At 36.4% G+C, this 14,958-nt stretch overlaps 2 protein-coding genes and 1 long non-coding RNA gene across 3 annotated transcripts; all 3 read right to left on the reverse strand.

The window, feature by feature from the left end:
• Nucleotides 1–913: 913 nt before the first annotated feature.
• LOC147558649 (subtilisin-like protease SBT4.3) lies at nucleotides 914–5,862 on the reverse strand. Its single transcript, XM_086659045.1, has 9 exons — nucleotides 5,774–5,862; nucleotides 5,545–5,636; nucleotides 5,203–5,449; nucleotides 4,597–5,086; nucleotides 2,646–2,740; nucleotides 2,335–2,556; nucleotides 2,140–2,251; nucleotides 1,657–1,870; nucleotides 914–1,566 (listed from the first exon to the last, which is right to left on the reverse strand). Exons 1-9 carry the CDS (start codon nucleotides 5,851–5,853, stop codon nucleotides 914–916), a joined length of 2,205 nt encoding a protein of 734 aa, XP_086515171.1. The 5' UTR covers nucleotides 5,854–5,862.
• Nucleotides 5,863–11,976: 6,114 nt separating this feature from the next.
• Nucleotides 11,977–13,621, reverse strand: LOC147558650 (uncharacterized). Its single transcript, XM_086660393.1, has 4 exons — nucleotides 13,538–13,621; nucleotides 13,326–13,457; nucleotides 12,983–13,156; nucleotides 11,977–12,596 (listed from the first exon to the last, which is right to left on the reverse strand). The coding sequence occupies exons 1-4, from the start codon at nucleotides 13,544–13,546 to the stop codon at nucleotides 12,426–12,428; spliced, it is 486 nt and encodes a 161-aa protein (XP_086516519.1). The 5' UTR covers nucleotides 13,547–13,621; the 3' UTR covers nucleotides 11,977–12,425.
• Nucleotides 13,622–13,664: 43 nt separating this feature from the next.
• On the reverse strand, nucleotides 13,665–14,157 carry LOC147558651 (uncharacterized). Its single transcript, XR_015234421.1, has 3 exons — nucleotides 13,998–14,157; nucleotides 13,803–13,913; nucleotides 13,665–13,705 (listed from the first exon to the last, which is right to left on the reverse strand). It is a non-coding gene; the product is annotated as an uncharacterized LOC147558651 (long non-coding RNA).
• Nucleotides 14,158–14,958: the final 801 nt, after the last annotated feature.

Consider the following 14,958-nt stretch of genomic DNA (forward strand, 5'->3'; position numbering starts at 1 on the left):
ATCTAGCAGATCATCCGCATTAGTCAAAGAGCTCATAATACTGACAAAGGTTCGTCCGCTTTCAGAATATAGAAGTACCATCTTAAAATTCTGAAAGGTTAGTCGTTGTATCCCGAAGGCATTCACCCTAACGTTTGGTACTGTTACGGGGGTGTAAAATGTCTTAAGGAAAGAGAATTTATTCTTGCCTCGACTACACTAAACACCAATCTCGGTTAGTCCGAAAGAAGGAATATTGATAAATCATTATTTCTTAATAGTTTATCTCTCTATGAGTTAGAGAAAGGAAACTCTGTCTAAATCAAGCCAAGACAGAGAGAAATCGACTTATCGATTAATAACCAGAGAACAACAACCTTCCACATCCACCTACGAGCTTTGTCAAGGACATACTTTGCCCGCTTCTCCACAACCCTTGCAGTTGTGGAGAAGCAAAATATAACATATACCATCCACTGAGTTTGCAATAAGTTCAAGAGGCCAATGAAAGATGGATTCGATCTTCTTCTCCTAAAAATCAAAGTATCACAAAGATTTAACAATGGAAAGTGATATAAACTCATCGAAAAAAGCTCCAACGAATAAAGAAGTTTACATTACAAATAACTAAGTATACTGACAAAGGACAAAATAGAAACTAGTACAAGGTTGTGTCTGCTAGGTTTCTAGCCGAATGGGTTAAGGAGCGCGAAAAGGTGTTTGAATCATATTTGTATAGGATAGAGGGTAAGGCCTCCTCATAATATTCCATGGCCCTGAATGAAAAAATCAAAACCATAGAAAAGCTTTTAAGGGTAGCCCAATCACCACTCCATTGTTTGCTTGTGGGAGCTCAGTTCCCACTCCCCCTGCACTCATGGTTAATAGCCCAACCATTCCATTGTTTACAGTAGGTCATATTTGTACTCTTACTTCACTCTGAAAACACCTTAAGAGTGGATCTTGTGTAAAGAAAAGATCCACTAGTTGTAGGAAAGATAAAGAAAAGATAGAGAAAGTAGGAAAGATCAGAAGGCAAAGGGATTATTAGGACAAATAGAAAACTTGTATAAACAACAATAGGACTTCTCACACTGTGAGTCCCATCTGACCAGATTAGTATTGCCGACGCGATTTCTGCTTTCTGTAATCCATCTCCTTCAGCATTCAATACAAAAGACTTCTTCTCACTTACAGACTCAAAAGACAGAACATTAGGCTCAACAGTCACCTTAATCCTATCATCCGAAGTGATGGTCGCCTTGTATGTCGATTTTGCATCGCCAACATTTGTTACCGTTCTTGGGAATTTGATCTTAATGGACTCTCCCTCTTTAACTTTTGCACCAAATGAAGGATAATTTAGATCTCTTGCAGTTCCGTTGGCAGTTTGATTGTCAGGACAAGTATGGTTAGTTATGAGCTTAACTTTGCTTCCACTGTAACCAATATCACAAAGCATATTGATATAATCATCACTAACCAAGTCATACACCAAACCAGGATTTATCGCTTTTACCGGGTTTATGTTACCCGCTCCAAAATCAAACACACTTGCGTTACCCTTGGTACCATTCATAGGAAAAGCTATAGATAACAGGAACAAATTAGTAAATGAACTAAGTGACGGGAGGGTACAAAAAGAAGTAAAAGCATGATAGACTTAGTTGAAATTACCAGTAGTCATAAGAGCAGATTTAATAGCAGAAGGAGACCAGTAAGGATGGAAAGATTTAACATAAGCTGCTGCTCCTGTTGCATGGGGGCATGACATCGACGTCCCTGACAATACGCTATACTTTACAGACCTTTTATCGCCGGGTACATTTGATGGGTTACCTTTAGGTGAGAATGCAGCAAGTATTTCAATTCCTGGGGCACTAATATCTGGCTGTTATATAATACATGACAAATAAGTAAGTATTAGAGAAGCTAATAAAGCTAACTCGGGTGTTATTTGTATGGTTCTCATCGTCTTATTCTTCCTATTCTGAATCTGAATCATCTGAGTCAATTAAGTAAACCTAAAATCGACCCGAATCAGACATTAGAAGTTAGACAAAAATAAACATTTTGAAATCTAGGAGTCAATTCAAACTCTTGAACCGCATATTAGATCCCGATGGAAAACAAAAACTACTTCACATAAATAAGTGATACCTTTACAATATCTGGTAAGATGCTGTTCGGTCCACGAGAAGAGAATGAAGCAACTAAGGGAGCTTTGGAATTTTTTATAGACTCCGATTTGAAAATAGTTCCCACAGGTTTTCTGTTAGTTGAAATGCATAAGTTAGAGAACTAATAGTTTGAAGCACAAACAATCATTATCTTTGGATACTTTTGTAAGCTTACTTGGTTGAGTTGAAGTACGAGAAGACACTTTTGCCGACCGTAGTATTTAAAAGAGTCGCCGGTAAGGGGTAAATGAATGAAAGATCGGAAAATCGACTTTCAGCAATCAGGATAGTTCCTAATGCATTCGCTCTTAAAGCTTCCTCCCCTCGGTCATATGATTCACATATCACAATCTTGTCCTTAACTAAATTTTCATCGAGGCAAGAGTAGTAACAAAACCTGAAATTTGAAACAAGACGAATAAATAAAACTCGAATTTCTTATCTTTATACTCTTGTAATTGTAAAAGCTAAAGTATCAAAATTTACCGAGCTTGTTTAAAGGAACAATTAGTCGAGACATTTTTCCCATACAAAATAGGAAATCTAGTTCCATTTAATAGGAAGCCATTAATAACATTACCCTGAACAAGAGCAACAAGGTCAATGAATAAGTGAATACACTAGCCAGGGGTGGCCCTGAGGCAAAGCGAACAAAGCGTCGCTTCGGGCCACCAACTTTTAGGGGCCACCAAAGACATTTATTTCTTTAAGAAATATATAAGAAGCCTAACTCTCTAAGAAAATTATAAGGGCCCCATTTAACAAATGTTAAGTAAAAAGGGCCACCAAATTTGATGACTTTTAAATGAATGGTGGGCCCAACAGTTTGTTTGACATGAAAAAAACGTTTTTTAAAATTTGAATATCTAAATCATGAAATCCTAATATCCTTTTCTTTGTTCAAGCTAAAGTGTCAAACCGGACCCGAGAACACCCTCTTCTTCTCCACTACGGGATGAGAGATCCATTGTCATCTACTCATCTCACCTAGTCACCTTCCCTTCTTAGATTCTTCAACGTCATCGAGTTATTGCGTTATTTAGGATAAAACAAATCCTATTTTCTACTCTTTATTTACTTTTTCTCTCTCCTTATTATATATGAATATATGATCTTTAGATGTTGCAGAGTTTATTAAATTCATCTAAATCTAAATTTCTATTTATTTACTCCCTCTCTTTCCTGTTATATATAATAACAAGATTGACAATATCTAGATGGTGTAGAGTTTATTAAGTTAACGAACCACTATTGATGAAAGCCTAATTTTTAATCCTAATTACTAGAAGCTTTAGAAGAATTGGTGGAGACAAGTAATGATTCAAAAACAGTTCATAATGCCAAAAATATATCAGAACAAGACTTTGAAAATTTTGAATTCCTTTTGAGCATGGCTATTTGGCATAATATATTGTTTGCGGTAAACTCTGTCAGCAAAACACTTCAAACTGAAGATATAAATACTGATGTTGCATTAGAGAAATTGAACGGACTCATTCGTTATCTTGAAGATTATAGAGAAGTGCGGTTTGAAGAAGGCATGATTGAAGCTAAAGAGATTGCCATTAAGATGGGAGTTGAAGCAACATTTCAGAAAAACGTATTATTCGAAGAAACAAACAGTTTGATGAGAATGTGTGTGAAGATCCATCAATGTCGTCTGCAGAAGCATTTAGAGTTAATTATTTCATATACATATTAGATTATGCTCTTTGTTCATTTAAGAGCAGATTCGAGCAATTTCAGAAGTACAAAGAAATATTTGGTTTTCTGTTTGAGTTAAAAAAGTTAAACTCCCAAGATGATGGTGATTTGAGAGATTCATGTGTTTGCCTTGAAACCTTTTTCAAGCATAATGAGGCATATGACATAGACGGACTAGATCTATTTTCTAAACTGAAAGTGTTGAAACGTCTTTTACCAAATGAGATCAAAAGACCAATTGAAGTGCTAGATTTTTTGAAAGATAAGAAAGGTTGTTACCCGAACACATGAGTTTCTTATAAAAATATGTTGACTATACCAGTTACCGTTGCCTCTGCAGGAAGAAGTTTTTATAAGTTGAAGTTGATTAAGTCTTATATTCGATCTACTATGTCGCAAGAAAGGTCAAACGGGTTAACTATATTATTTATTGAGAAGGATATGTCTGACATTTTTGATTATTCGACGATTATTAGTGACTTTGCATCGAAAAATTTCAGAAGAAAAAAATTTCAGTGATTGTAATCATCAAAAAAACTAATTTGTTTATAAATATGATGAAAATATTTTGCAGTACTTACGGTTTTCATGTAATACATTTTACAATTTGATAGAAAGGGCCACATTTTCAGACCTCGCTTCGGGCCACCGAAAAGTCAGGGCCGGCCCTGACACTAGCATTCCATTCAAAATTGAAACACAACGTAAAACTACAGGAATCGAGAAAGTATACCTCGAATGTCTTCCCATTTCCAAGAACAACCTTGTCGATGATCTTACGATCTGTTCCCGTCGCTCCCACAGTTAACATCCAAGGTGCATTGCTAGTCACAGATTTCTGCCAGGGACCGCTGTTACCTGCTGAATTCGATGTGAGAATTCCTTTTTGAATTGCATGAAAAGCACCGATGGCAATAGGATCTTTATCAAATTCCTGGGGATCACGTGAACCTAATGAGACTGAAAGCATGTCGACCCCATCGGCAACTGCGTCATCAAAGCCAGCCAAGATGCTGGCGCTGCTGCAACCTATGTCTGAACAGACCTTATAAACAGCAATTCTTGCCGATGGCACAGCACCTCTAGCATTTCCTTTGGCTATTTCATAGAAACTCACATCCTTCACTATGTTGCCTGCTGCAGTTGATGCAGTATGAGTACCATGTCCTTCGAAATCCCTCGCACTGTCATCATCTTGATAATACCGAGCCCCAATGATCTTGCTGAATGTACAACACAAATAGACATAAATTGTTATGTATATATCTACGTTCGGATAGAATACAAAACACATTTCTTATAATTTCCTGACAACGAAAGAAATGAGTAGGAAAATTACTTGTTGCAAGTGAAATTTTCGCCACCTTTACAAATACCCTTCCATTTTTCTGGTGGAGGCCCGAATCCAGCATCATTGAAACTTTCTGACTCTGGCCAAATTCCTGTATCTAATACTCCAACAATGATATCACTCTCAGTAGTAGAAGCCCGTTCTACAGTTTCTACGAATCCTAGAAAGTCCCACGATCTTGTTGTATGAAGTTGTAGTTTTTGATTAGGAAATATAGACACTATGTCTTTCCTTCCTGTGCACATATTGAATACATAAGTTACTTTGTATTTCACCAAAAAAAATTATTTGACTCAATAAACATATCAAATCGGGTTATTCGCTAATTACCATAAAGCTTGTGAACTTCTTGGACGGTAAGCTTCGCTGCAAATCCATTGAAACTTCTTTTGTAGCTATATACCATGACATCTTCCAACAAGCTGTACAATAACCATGAATATAATTTTAAGTAATGTAAATTAAGCTATTAAAAGAACTCATGTTCTGCATAATGTGAGACAAGCAATTTTTCTGCCTGTCTAATTTTTTAGTAAAATTATTGTTTAATCAATACTACCTTTCGCCGATAACTTCGTCTAGAATACTCTCGTGATGAGATGTTGGAGAATATTCCGTCTCAGCTGGAAGTCCACCCATGTACACGATATATATCTGCATGGGTCATCCACACCATCGTGAAGATCAAAGTTAAAGAAATATAAGGCACAAGCTTTCAACATGTGGACTAGAAATTTGAAGTTAAAAAAATTAAATTTTTAAAATTTGGTAGTGCTTGGTTGTGTTTTTTTTGTGGATACAAAAGAAATAGATGGGAATTTATGTATTAATGGTGGGAGTAGTACCATATAAGAAAATAACAATCTAATAGTCAATAATATAATTTTTCAGGTCATTTTACTCATTGTAATCGGTTTTGAGTCGTAAGACAACAAATTGAACAAAAGTATGTTATAAATGATTCGAATTCTACAAAAAAGACAGGGGAGGGAGAACCCAAATAAGAGATTTGGTAGATTTCACATCGCTAATTTGTAAATAACAATGCAATTTTGACTTGTATAAATTCTTTAAAAACGAAAAACTATAAAAATGCAAAGAAAAATCATTTGGAAATTGTAGTTGAGTAACACTTTTTATGGTAATTGAATAATTATTGTAAATGAGAGAAAATGCAACTCTAATCAAACATTAACTAGATATGAGAACATACATTTCTATCCTCGTTAACACCAGCATCGTAAGCAGCAAAAGTTAAAATCGCTAGAAAGAAAATGGAGAAAATGCTAACAAGGAAAGGAGATGAACTCAAATTGTAAAAGGCCATTTCTCGACTCTAATGAAAAACTATGATTCCCCACAGGTGTTTAAATAGGAGACTGGAGAATTAATTTAGGATGATGTTTTTAGTATATGTGGTGATTTTAAGACTCCGTTCGTATAATTTTTTGTTGATGGCTAAATATGAAAAGTTAATTGTTTTTTTTATTAATACGCGTTTTCCTAATATGTACACCACAAGCACATGTAAACTCTGTAAATTGATTGTTTCGTTTTGAAGAAGTTAAAAGCAACTCTTAGAGTAATCCAAGATTTCCTTAATGGAAAAAGATAAAAAGACAATTATGATTTATGACGCAGGACAATTGTTAGAAAAATCGTTTTTATACACCTATCCCACTATAATAATAATCTTAACAATAATACTGACCATGCTATGACTAGACTATTACATATTTTTGCAACTATTCAATTCTTAACATCAAAACAGATGATATATATGGTGCAAAAGTAAATGCAACAAGTAGTGGAGGTTTTACATCCCTATAGTTCGATCGTAACGTCCAATATTTCAAAAAATAATGCCTAACGTCATTTTCTAGTTCTTGACATCTTTTATCTTGTTTTTTTTTTTTGTTAAGAATCTTTTATCTTGTTATGTCACTCAAGGAGATAATAAGATAATTTTATGTGGTATAAATAGTTATACCTAGTTGTCTAGAAAACTTTATACTCCATTATATATTGTTAATAAAAACTCAATGGAGACACGTCGAAATTTAAATTTTGTAAGTAGATGTTGATGAAATACTCTTTAGGTGATTAGATGGGATCAACAAATGACAAGTAACTGGTTAGACAAGCCAAAAAAGGTAAACATGGTTATTATAGTAAGACTGAGGAACGAGAGACACCGCCATATTTTGGGTCTCTCAACTTATTGTATTGAGTTGGGTATGTGGTATCCGTTTCTTTTTTCCAAGTCAAATCTAAGTAGATTCAAATCAAAGAACAACATAATTTTATTCTTTGACTTGTCTAAGTGGTTGATTTGGGACGATTCTTAGTCCATCGGAATCGTACGAATCAAATTCACAGAATGAGAAGATTAAAAAAAAATCACCTAGAATGTTTCTAGGACCATAGGTGATTACGTCAAGTATCTATTTGAAAATAGAACTATGGTAGTTCTAAGTTCGAAAGACTGATCCATGCTATCAGTGTTAGAGTAGTCAAAATAGAATACGAGTACTCGGTTAACTCTAATGATCAAGAATATTACATCTCGGGCCTATCAACTTAGCTTTCATTAGTTTAGTTTTGGGTTGGGTCTTCATAAACATAGATAGTGTGTTTGTTTTTTTCCCAAGTCAAATCTGAATAGACCTAAGTCAAAGTTCAACACTTGTTTTGTGACTTTTTTTTTTGTTTTTTTTTTTTTTTGTTGAAATAAATTCATATATTAAACCACACAGTTATTACAATATTTCGAGACTAACATATAAGGAACATTTTTCCAGGTTCTATTGGTATTCTTCTTTCTTGACCATTTTGCCAGCAAGTCTGCACTTGAGTTTCCCTCTCTCTGGATGTAGTAGAATTTCACCTCATCGAATTCTTTCAGTGTGTCTTGAATTTTCTGCACATGAATAAGAGATTGCCAGTGTATAGAATGTTTTCGATTTTGGAGATGTTTTATGAGGTTGACATTATCATTTTCCACTATTATATTTTTATGATTGTTTTCTACGGCCCATTCAAGGCCAAATAGAATTGCTTGAGCTTCTCCTTCTTCGCTATTTCTAGCTCTAGTAGTTTTCACCTGTGCTTCGATAAATTTAGAATCTGTATTATGCGCAATCAGACTAATTCCCACCACAGTATTAAGATTAGTATAAGATGCATCAACATTCAACTTGATGAAGTTTTGAGTAGGCGGTTGCCAAGTCGCCCGAGGACGTTGTTTACAACTTTTGGGGTTAGTTTTGCATTTAGGGAAGTTGTCGATCATTCTGACTATAGCATTCACGTCTGTTATCTCATGTTGGAAGCAGTGGTCACATCTTACCTTCCATATTACCCACAGAATGATAGAGAAGTGGGTATTGTTGTAAGTATAACTAAGATTAATATTGTCTTCCCAGGAGCATATCCATTCAGCGACAGAAGAAATATTTTCCGAGATAATATTATAATAGAACCATATATTTTTAGCTAAAGTGCAATGAAGTAAAGCATGTTCAATGGATTCGGGGAGATTGCAATTAGTACAATAAAAATTATTACCTATATATTTTCCTATTCTATTTCTCACCGGGAGCGCATTGGAGCAAATCTTCCATATGAATAACTTGATACGAGGAATAGCCGGTAAAGACCAGATGAAGTTCCAGTTAATGGTGCTGTTATTAGGATTACTGATGTTGACACTGAGATGCTGATACATAGATGCTACCGTGAATCTGCCCGACTCTGTAAGTTTCCATATAGGTCGGTCCTTACCTCTACTATTTATCGGAATAGCTCTGATCATATTCTGGGTGTACTCGTCGAAGTTGTCTCTTAACACCTCATTATTCCACTGATCATTGGTGATGAGTTGAGCAACTTTTACCAGATTGGACCGATTATCGTTCTGGATTGGTCCGTTGATGCCGGGGATCCAGTTGTCCTTCCAGATATTAATATCAGTCCCTGATTGGACTTCCCATGTGGTTAGGTCTACGATCCGATCCATGCTTTTACGGATCGTTTTCCACATCCAAGAATGGTGAGCTTTAGCTGGGCCTGGGTAGTTAGAAAGCGGATAGTATTTTGATTTCAGCATCTTGACCCATATAGCCTCTGGATGTGAGCGAAGTCGCCAAGCCATCTTAGAGAGAAGAGCCGTGTTGTCTAAATCCGGTACGTGAAGACCTAGCCCTCCCAATTTCCTCGGGGTGCATATGGAGTCCCATGCTTTAGTACATATTCCATTAGATTTACCCCACCAGAACTTCCGCTGGACGGCCTTGATGCTTTTACAGATACCTTTAGGTATAGCAAAGCACTGCATCTGATATCGGGGTACGGCCGCTGCTATGGAAGAAATAACCACAGTACGACCTGCTTGTGACAAAAATGAGTGATTCCATTTATTAAGCTTCTTCTGAATCTGGTCTAGGAGATCTTTGAAAACTTTTGTTTTGTTGGCCCCTATGAATAATTGGGCCCCCAGATATTTCTCGGAAGACACTTAGTTTTGTAACTTGTCTAACTGGTTGATTTGTGATAATTTTTAGGTCATCTGAATAAGACGAGTCGGATTTTTTTTTCCTGTTGAAAGGACGAGTCAGATTCACATAGTGAGAAGAAGAAAGAGACATGACCTAATAAGTTTACCAGGCTCATAAGTGATTAGGCTAAGCAGCAATGTATAAAACCATGGTAGAAGTTCATCTGTTTAATGTCGTCTTTCACTTTAATTACTTCCACTAACTTAATTTTTCCCATCAATTTCTTAAACCTAAAGTTTTCCTCTTTCCCTACATGTTAATGGACAATCGTGGTGGGTTCCCCAAGGAAAACTCCAACGTGTAACCTTTAATGGTAATATGTAATTGTACATAGCAATTAAGATGAGTTGTATAATTACATAATAGGCTAAGGAAAGCAACTCCTCACATATATTGAGCTTACCTTTCATGTGAGTTGGTTTTTTAAAGATTATGATAGTTTGGAGCCTTGGACACATATATGACATATATTAATTGGAAAAGACAAATATCGGTTTATCACGAATCAAACTGTCCTTTTTCATCATTTTCATTGTCGATAATTACCCGAGTTATAATTTTGAGGTATTCAGGCAATAGGCATCAATCCATATTTGTATATATCTGAGGTATTCAGGGCATTAGTCTATATCAATCCGTCTATAATACAATGTTTATACAGATAGAATTGTTTCCTGTAGAAAAGAGAACATTATTGTCAAAGAAACATTCTTATTCAGAAATAAATCGACAAACGTTTTAGTTAGCTATATGAAATACAAGAAAGCTCAATACATATGACTAACAAAAATGATTCTCTGCCCAGTAGGTTTCCCGGCCTGTGAGATGCTCTGCCCGGGTGGCCACGCCATGTCAGCCGCCGGATTGGCCCGGGAAACCCACCGGCCAGAGCATCATTTTCTTTCAAATAGTATAGTACCGACAACGCAGTGACGGATTTTTCCAGTTTTGGGAACTTGGTTAAGATTTTCGTAAGACTATCTTGAGTTGTACTATGAGTTGGAACTTGTAGCATTGCTTCGTTCAAGTTGGTAGGATCTCGAGGTCTTGCGAAAAACATAACTTGTATCTCTAAATTTGGATTGCGGTTCTTATCATCTTCGTAATCCATGGTTGAAAGCTCTTGTCTACAAGATTAAACATTAAAGCTCAATCTGGAAAAACATTCACAAGAATCAAAGATGGATTTGATTTTCTTCTCCTCAAAATCGAAGTGTCACAAAGATTTAACAATGGAAAGTGATATAAACTCATCGACGAAAGCTCCAGCGGAAATTTACATTACAAATGGTTGAAAGCTCTTGTCTACAAGATTAAACATTAAAGCTCAAGAGCTCTGGAAAAACATTCACAAGAATCAAAGATGGATTCGATTTTCTTCTCCTCAAAATCGAAGTGTCACAAAGATTTAACAATGGAAAGTGATATAAACTCATCGACGAAAGCTCCAGCGGAAATTTACATTACAAATATGAAATACCTAAGTAAATTTACGAAGGACAACATAGAAACTAGCATAAGGTTGCATCAACTAGGTTTCCAGCCGAATGCGTCAAGTAGTGCGAAAACGTGTTTGAATCATATTTGTGTAGGGAGGGGAAGGCCTACGCATCAACTGGAGCTCAGTTCCCACTTCCCCTACACTCATGGTTAATAGCCCAACCAGGATTAGTAGAAGACAAAACACAAATCATCTTATAAATTTAAAGATCGATACCTTTGGCAATTTTAACTTTGTGGGTTTTAACATTACTGAAGGACAAGTTCTAGGTTAAATACCTATAATCACTCAATGTTACGACGAAGACCATATGACACAAGAAATTTATAACGAAAGTAAAAAACCACAAAAAGCGCAAGAGATTTGTGTGGTCTTGCCGTCTTGTTGATGAGATCTACTCTACAAAGGCACGATAATTTTCACTACGAGTGAAGAACAAGATTTCTTAAGGATTTTAATATTTGTAATTCACTAAAACCTAGGACTCAGTCGACTCTATCTCTCCCCTCAAAAACTGAAAAATGAGATTGCACACTTTACATTGATAACCCTAATTTGAAAGTGTGAGAGTTTAACAAAAGACACTACTCTGACTGTGTAGTTTGTTCTTCTCACACTCTTTGTTCCACGCGCATGATTTCTAGGGGTTTTTTGCTCGATGCATTCACTCAATACTTATATTTGTCCTTACCAAATGCGACAATATCAAAGAAATAAGAAATTTCATTGCCACACCTTGAGTATATGATTCCAATGCGTCTTGAGATCTTTTTCATTAAAAAAAATTCAGGCTAACAAACAACTAAATACGCCTCACCGAACAGGGGTAGGCCCTACACAAAATACACAACATCCGTTGTATGATCGGGTGGATAACCGAACCACGGCATATATGTTAAGACTCCCTTGCGGCACCATGGGTGACCTTTACACGAAACTAGGATAAGTGGAGTCGATTTCCATCAACCATGTTAACCATACTCATCCTGGCGAAAAGTTACTGACTGCCTCTGGGTAACACCCACAAAGTAGCGACATATTAGTCAAAATCTGAGCCATAGAATGTGAGGAACTTGCTCTAGTGATCCCGGATTGCTTCATTTCCTGCTAGAGAAAGGATTTCAATAGCTTGTAGCAGAACCTGATTCTTCGCATTAGCTTGTTTTGATAGGAAAGCCCTTCCCTAGCTTTGAGCCAGTGGTTTCAGATCCAGGGACTGTAAGCAAGTTCCCATTATCGGACATGTAGAAATAGTTGTAGTTAATTCTAGTGATCAAATCAGCCAAATGAGGAAAGTGCCCCACATTGAGCTTGAAGGATAGTACCTAAACACAGTTAAGAGAAACTGTAAGTTAGGTATGAAACTAAAGCTGCAAGGTTATATGTATCTAAGTAAAAGAATGTCTAATATCTGCATGATGAGGTTGCTTCTGTCGATGCATTTAGTTAAGTTTGCACTTTTTGTAACAAGAAAGTATATGCACAGGTCAAGATTAGACTGCACAAATATGCCCCCGTAAAAGTGCCTTAGAATTGGAACCCTCTTTTCTTCTATCTGGTTTTCCCACCTCTCCTCTCCAAAGTCCAAACCAGGTAGAGATATGGATGATATGATAAAGGTGTTAGCCTATCATATCATGTGTGCGTCCGAAAGAATGGAGTACAATTTATGTAAATAAGTCGAATGAAACACAAGGAAGTAGAAGAATACTCTGAGAAGAAAGGCAATGCAATCATCAAACTGTTTCTCAATCCGATCCACTTCCATCTCACATCTAGCTTTGATAGCGAGAGCTGCTCCACCACTACTAAGTGTCTGCTGAATGGAATAGAATTCGAGAGCCAATCTAAGGATACTTTTGACCCGACTTGCAATCAAAGCCCACTGCATTTTGTGAACACCAATAACATGTCTCAGTAAGTTACCAGTATCAAGATTGTCCTTTTTTTTTTACTTTTTAGAATACTGGAGCCAATAAACAGATCTTTTTTGAAAAATTAAAACCTTAAAATAGACTTAAGCTCTGAAAGAAAAGAAAAGAACTTCAACTTACAAACTTATCTGGAACCACAAAGCACTGACGCTGAATAGACGATAGATAGGCCTCATGAACTTCTATAACTTCATCAAGGGAACCAGCAGACGCCATACCTTCACAGAGTTCAATCCATGCACTGTGAAAAACCTGTATATTCAGTCCAAGAACGATTAGATTGAAAACTTTCCTCCTTAAGTAGAGTATTGAGACAAAATTTTTATTTTTACCCTGTCCATGACATACTGATGGAAGGCATCAACAAAATGGAGGAGCTTTTGCTCCACCAGCCAGTGGCGTTTGCGGTTGACTGCTGATCTCAAAAGGTAGCTCTTATCCCAGAACTCAGCCTGACTTATATGATTGATAGCAATTCCATTGTTGGCATAAAAGAACAGCTGCAAAGAAAATATTCAGACAATCACGAGTAGTCAACATTTCCCAATCATAAATAAATGAGTCAAACTACAGATACAGATCATGTAACGCAATTACCTCCTCAAATGGATCGTCAAGATTTCCATCATAGAGCCAAGAATCAAGTGCTTCAATATAGGGCAATATACTTCCTACAAGTAAGTATAATAGCATATGGTAGGCTTCCTCCTGAAATTAGCAAGATAACTAATTTAAAATCATATAGATGCACAATACAAAGCTTAAACTATGGAGCACAAGATGTTTCGCAACCTCGCCACCTTCCACGAGACTAACTTCATTTAACTTCATGTAGAGATGATCAAGTATATGAACAGCTATTTCGGCAGCTGGAATAGATGGTTCAAGGTTCAAATCTGAACCAGGTATTGCATCATGCACTACTTGCAGCAGAAATTCGGCTCCAGAGCACAAACTGTGAAACCATGTATACCAGTGAGGCAGTGAGAGACCACACAAATAGTGTAATTCAAAGACCAACAGTGACCCGCAAAAGGAGCCTAGATAACTGATGTGGATCAGCCGAGCTCAAGAGGGATACTTCACCCTGATCCCAGCTGAGAACAAGAGGGCAGCAACCCACTTTCTATTTTCTGTTTTGATTGCTCTTAGTTAATAATCCCTAACTGTAGGATTTCTTTTCTTGTCTACTTTTAATTCCTGGACTATTGACAAATTATGTCTACTGGTAACAGAGACTTGTTCAGCAAGTAGAAAATTAGTATTAGACCCTCATTGGACATTCTGCTGTAATATTTAAATTGATAATGCATTACGTAAAGCGCGTGAATATTTAAATTGATAATGCTGTAAAATTAGCCATGCAGAGACTGAATTTCCAAAGGCCTTCAGAGTAGGAACTGATCTCAAAGAAGACTTGTCCACCTTGTTTATGAAAGCTTCTACCAACAGTAAGCATGTTGCACTATATACAAACTGGCTGAGAATGCCATTGAGACTTGCTTGAGTAAGATGACTTAAATATATCCCACTTTTGGAACAAAATTTTTGGGTCTTTTCATCCCAGTAAAATAGAGAACTGGAAAACCCTTGTAGCATTTGTAAGATACCCCGTACCTAAAATACAACGAAGCATGATAAGGCATCACAAATTTGAAGTTCAAATTCCATTATAAAGGCTCACATATACCAGTTCAATTTCATTTGTCCTCAATGTGGAGGATGGCGCTGCAAATGTAACACCCTCTGAGAA

This window comes from Eschscholzia californica, unplaced genomic scaffold, assembly GCF_041429995.1.
Source record: "Eschscholzia californica isolate CP2 unplaced genomic scaffold, dmEscCali1.0.p SCAF_2, whole genome shotgun sequence".
Lineage (NCBI taxonomy): Eukaryota > Viridiplantae > Streptophyta > Magnoliopsida > Ranunculales > Papaveraceae > Eschscholzia > Eschscholzia californica.

What these genes read in the sequence shown, in the direction of transcription:
- LOC147558650 (XM_086660393.1), bottom strand. An exon ending in TTGTGGTTCCAGATAAGTTT is followed by an intron (nt 13,157 to 13,325) that starts GTAAGTTGAAGT and finishes CACAAAATGCAG; the next exon opens with TGGGCTTTGATTGCAAGTCG. An exon ending in GCATTGCCTTTCTTCTCAGA is followed by an intron (nt 12,597 to 12,982) that starts GTATTCTTCTAC and finishes AACTGTGTTTAG; the next exon opens with GTACTATCCTTCAAGCTCAA.
- LOC147558649 (XM_086659045.1), bottom strand. Translation starts at nt 5,853, where the DNA reads ATGGGTGGACTTCCAGCTGAGACGGAATATTCTCCAACATCTCATCAC. An exon ending in GACGAAGTTATCGGCGAAAG is followed by an intron (nt 5,637 to 5,773) that starts GTAGTATTGATT and finishes GTTATTGTACAG; the next exon opens with CTTGTTGGAAGATGTCATGG. An exon ending in TCGTACTTCAACTCAACCAA is followed by an intron (nt 2,252 to 2,334) that starts GTAAGCTTACAA and finishes TTCAACTAACAG; the next exon opens with AAAACCTGTGGGAACTATTT.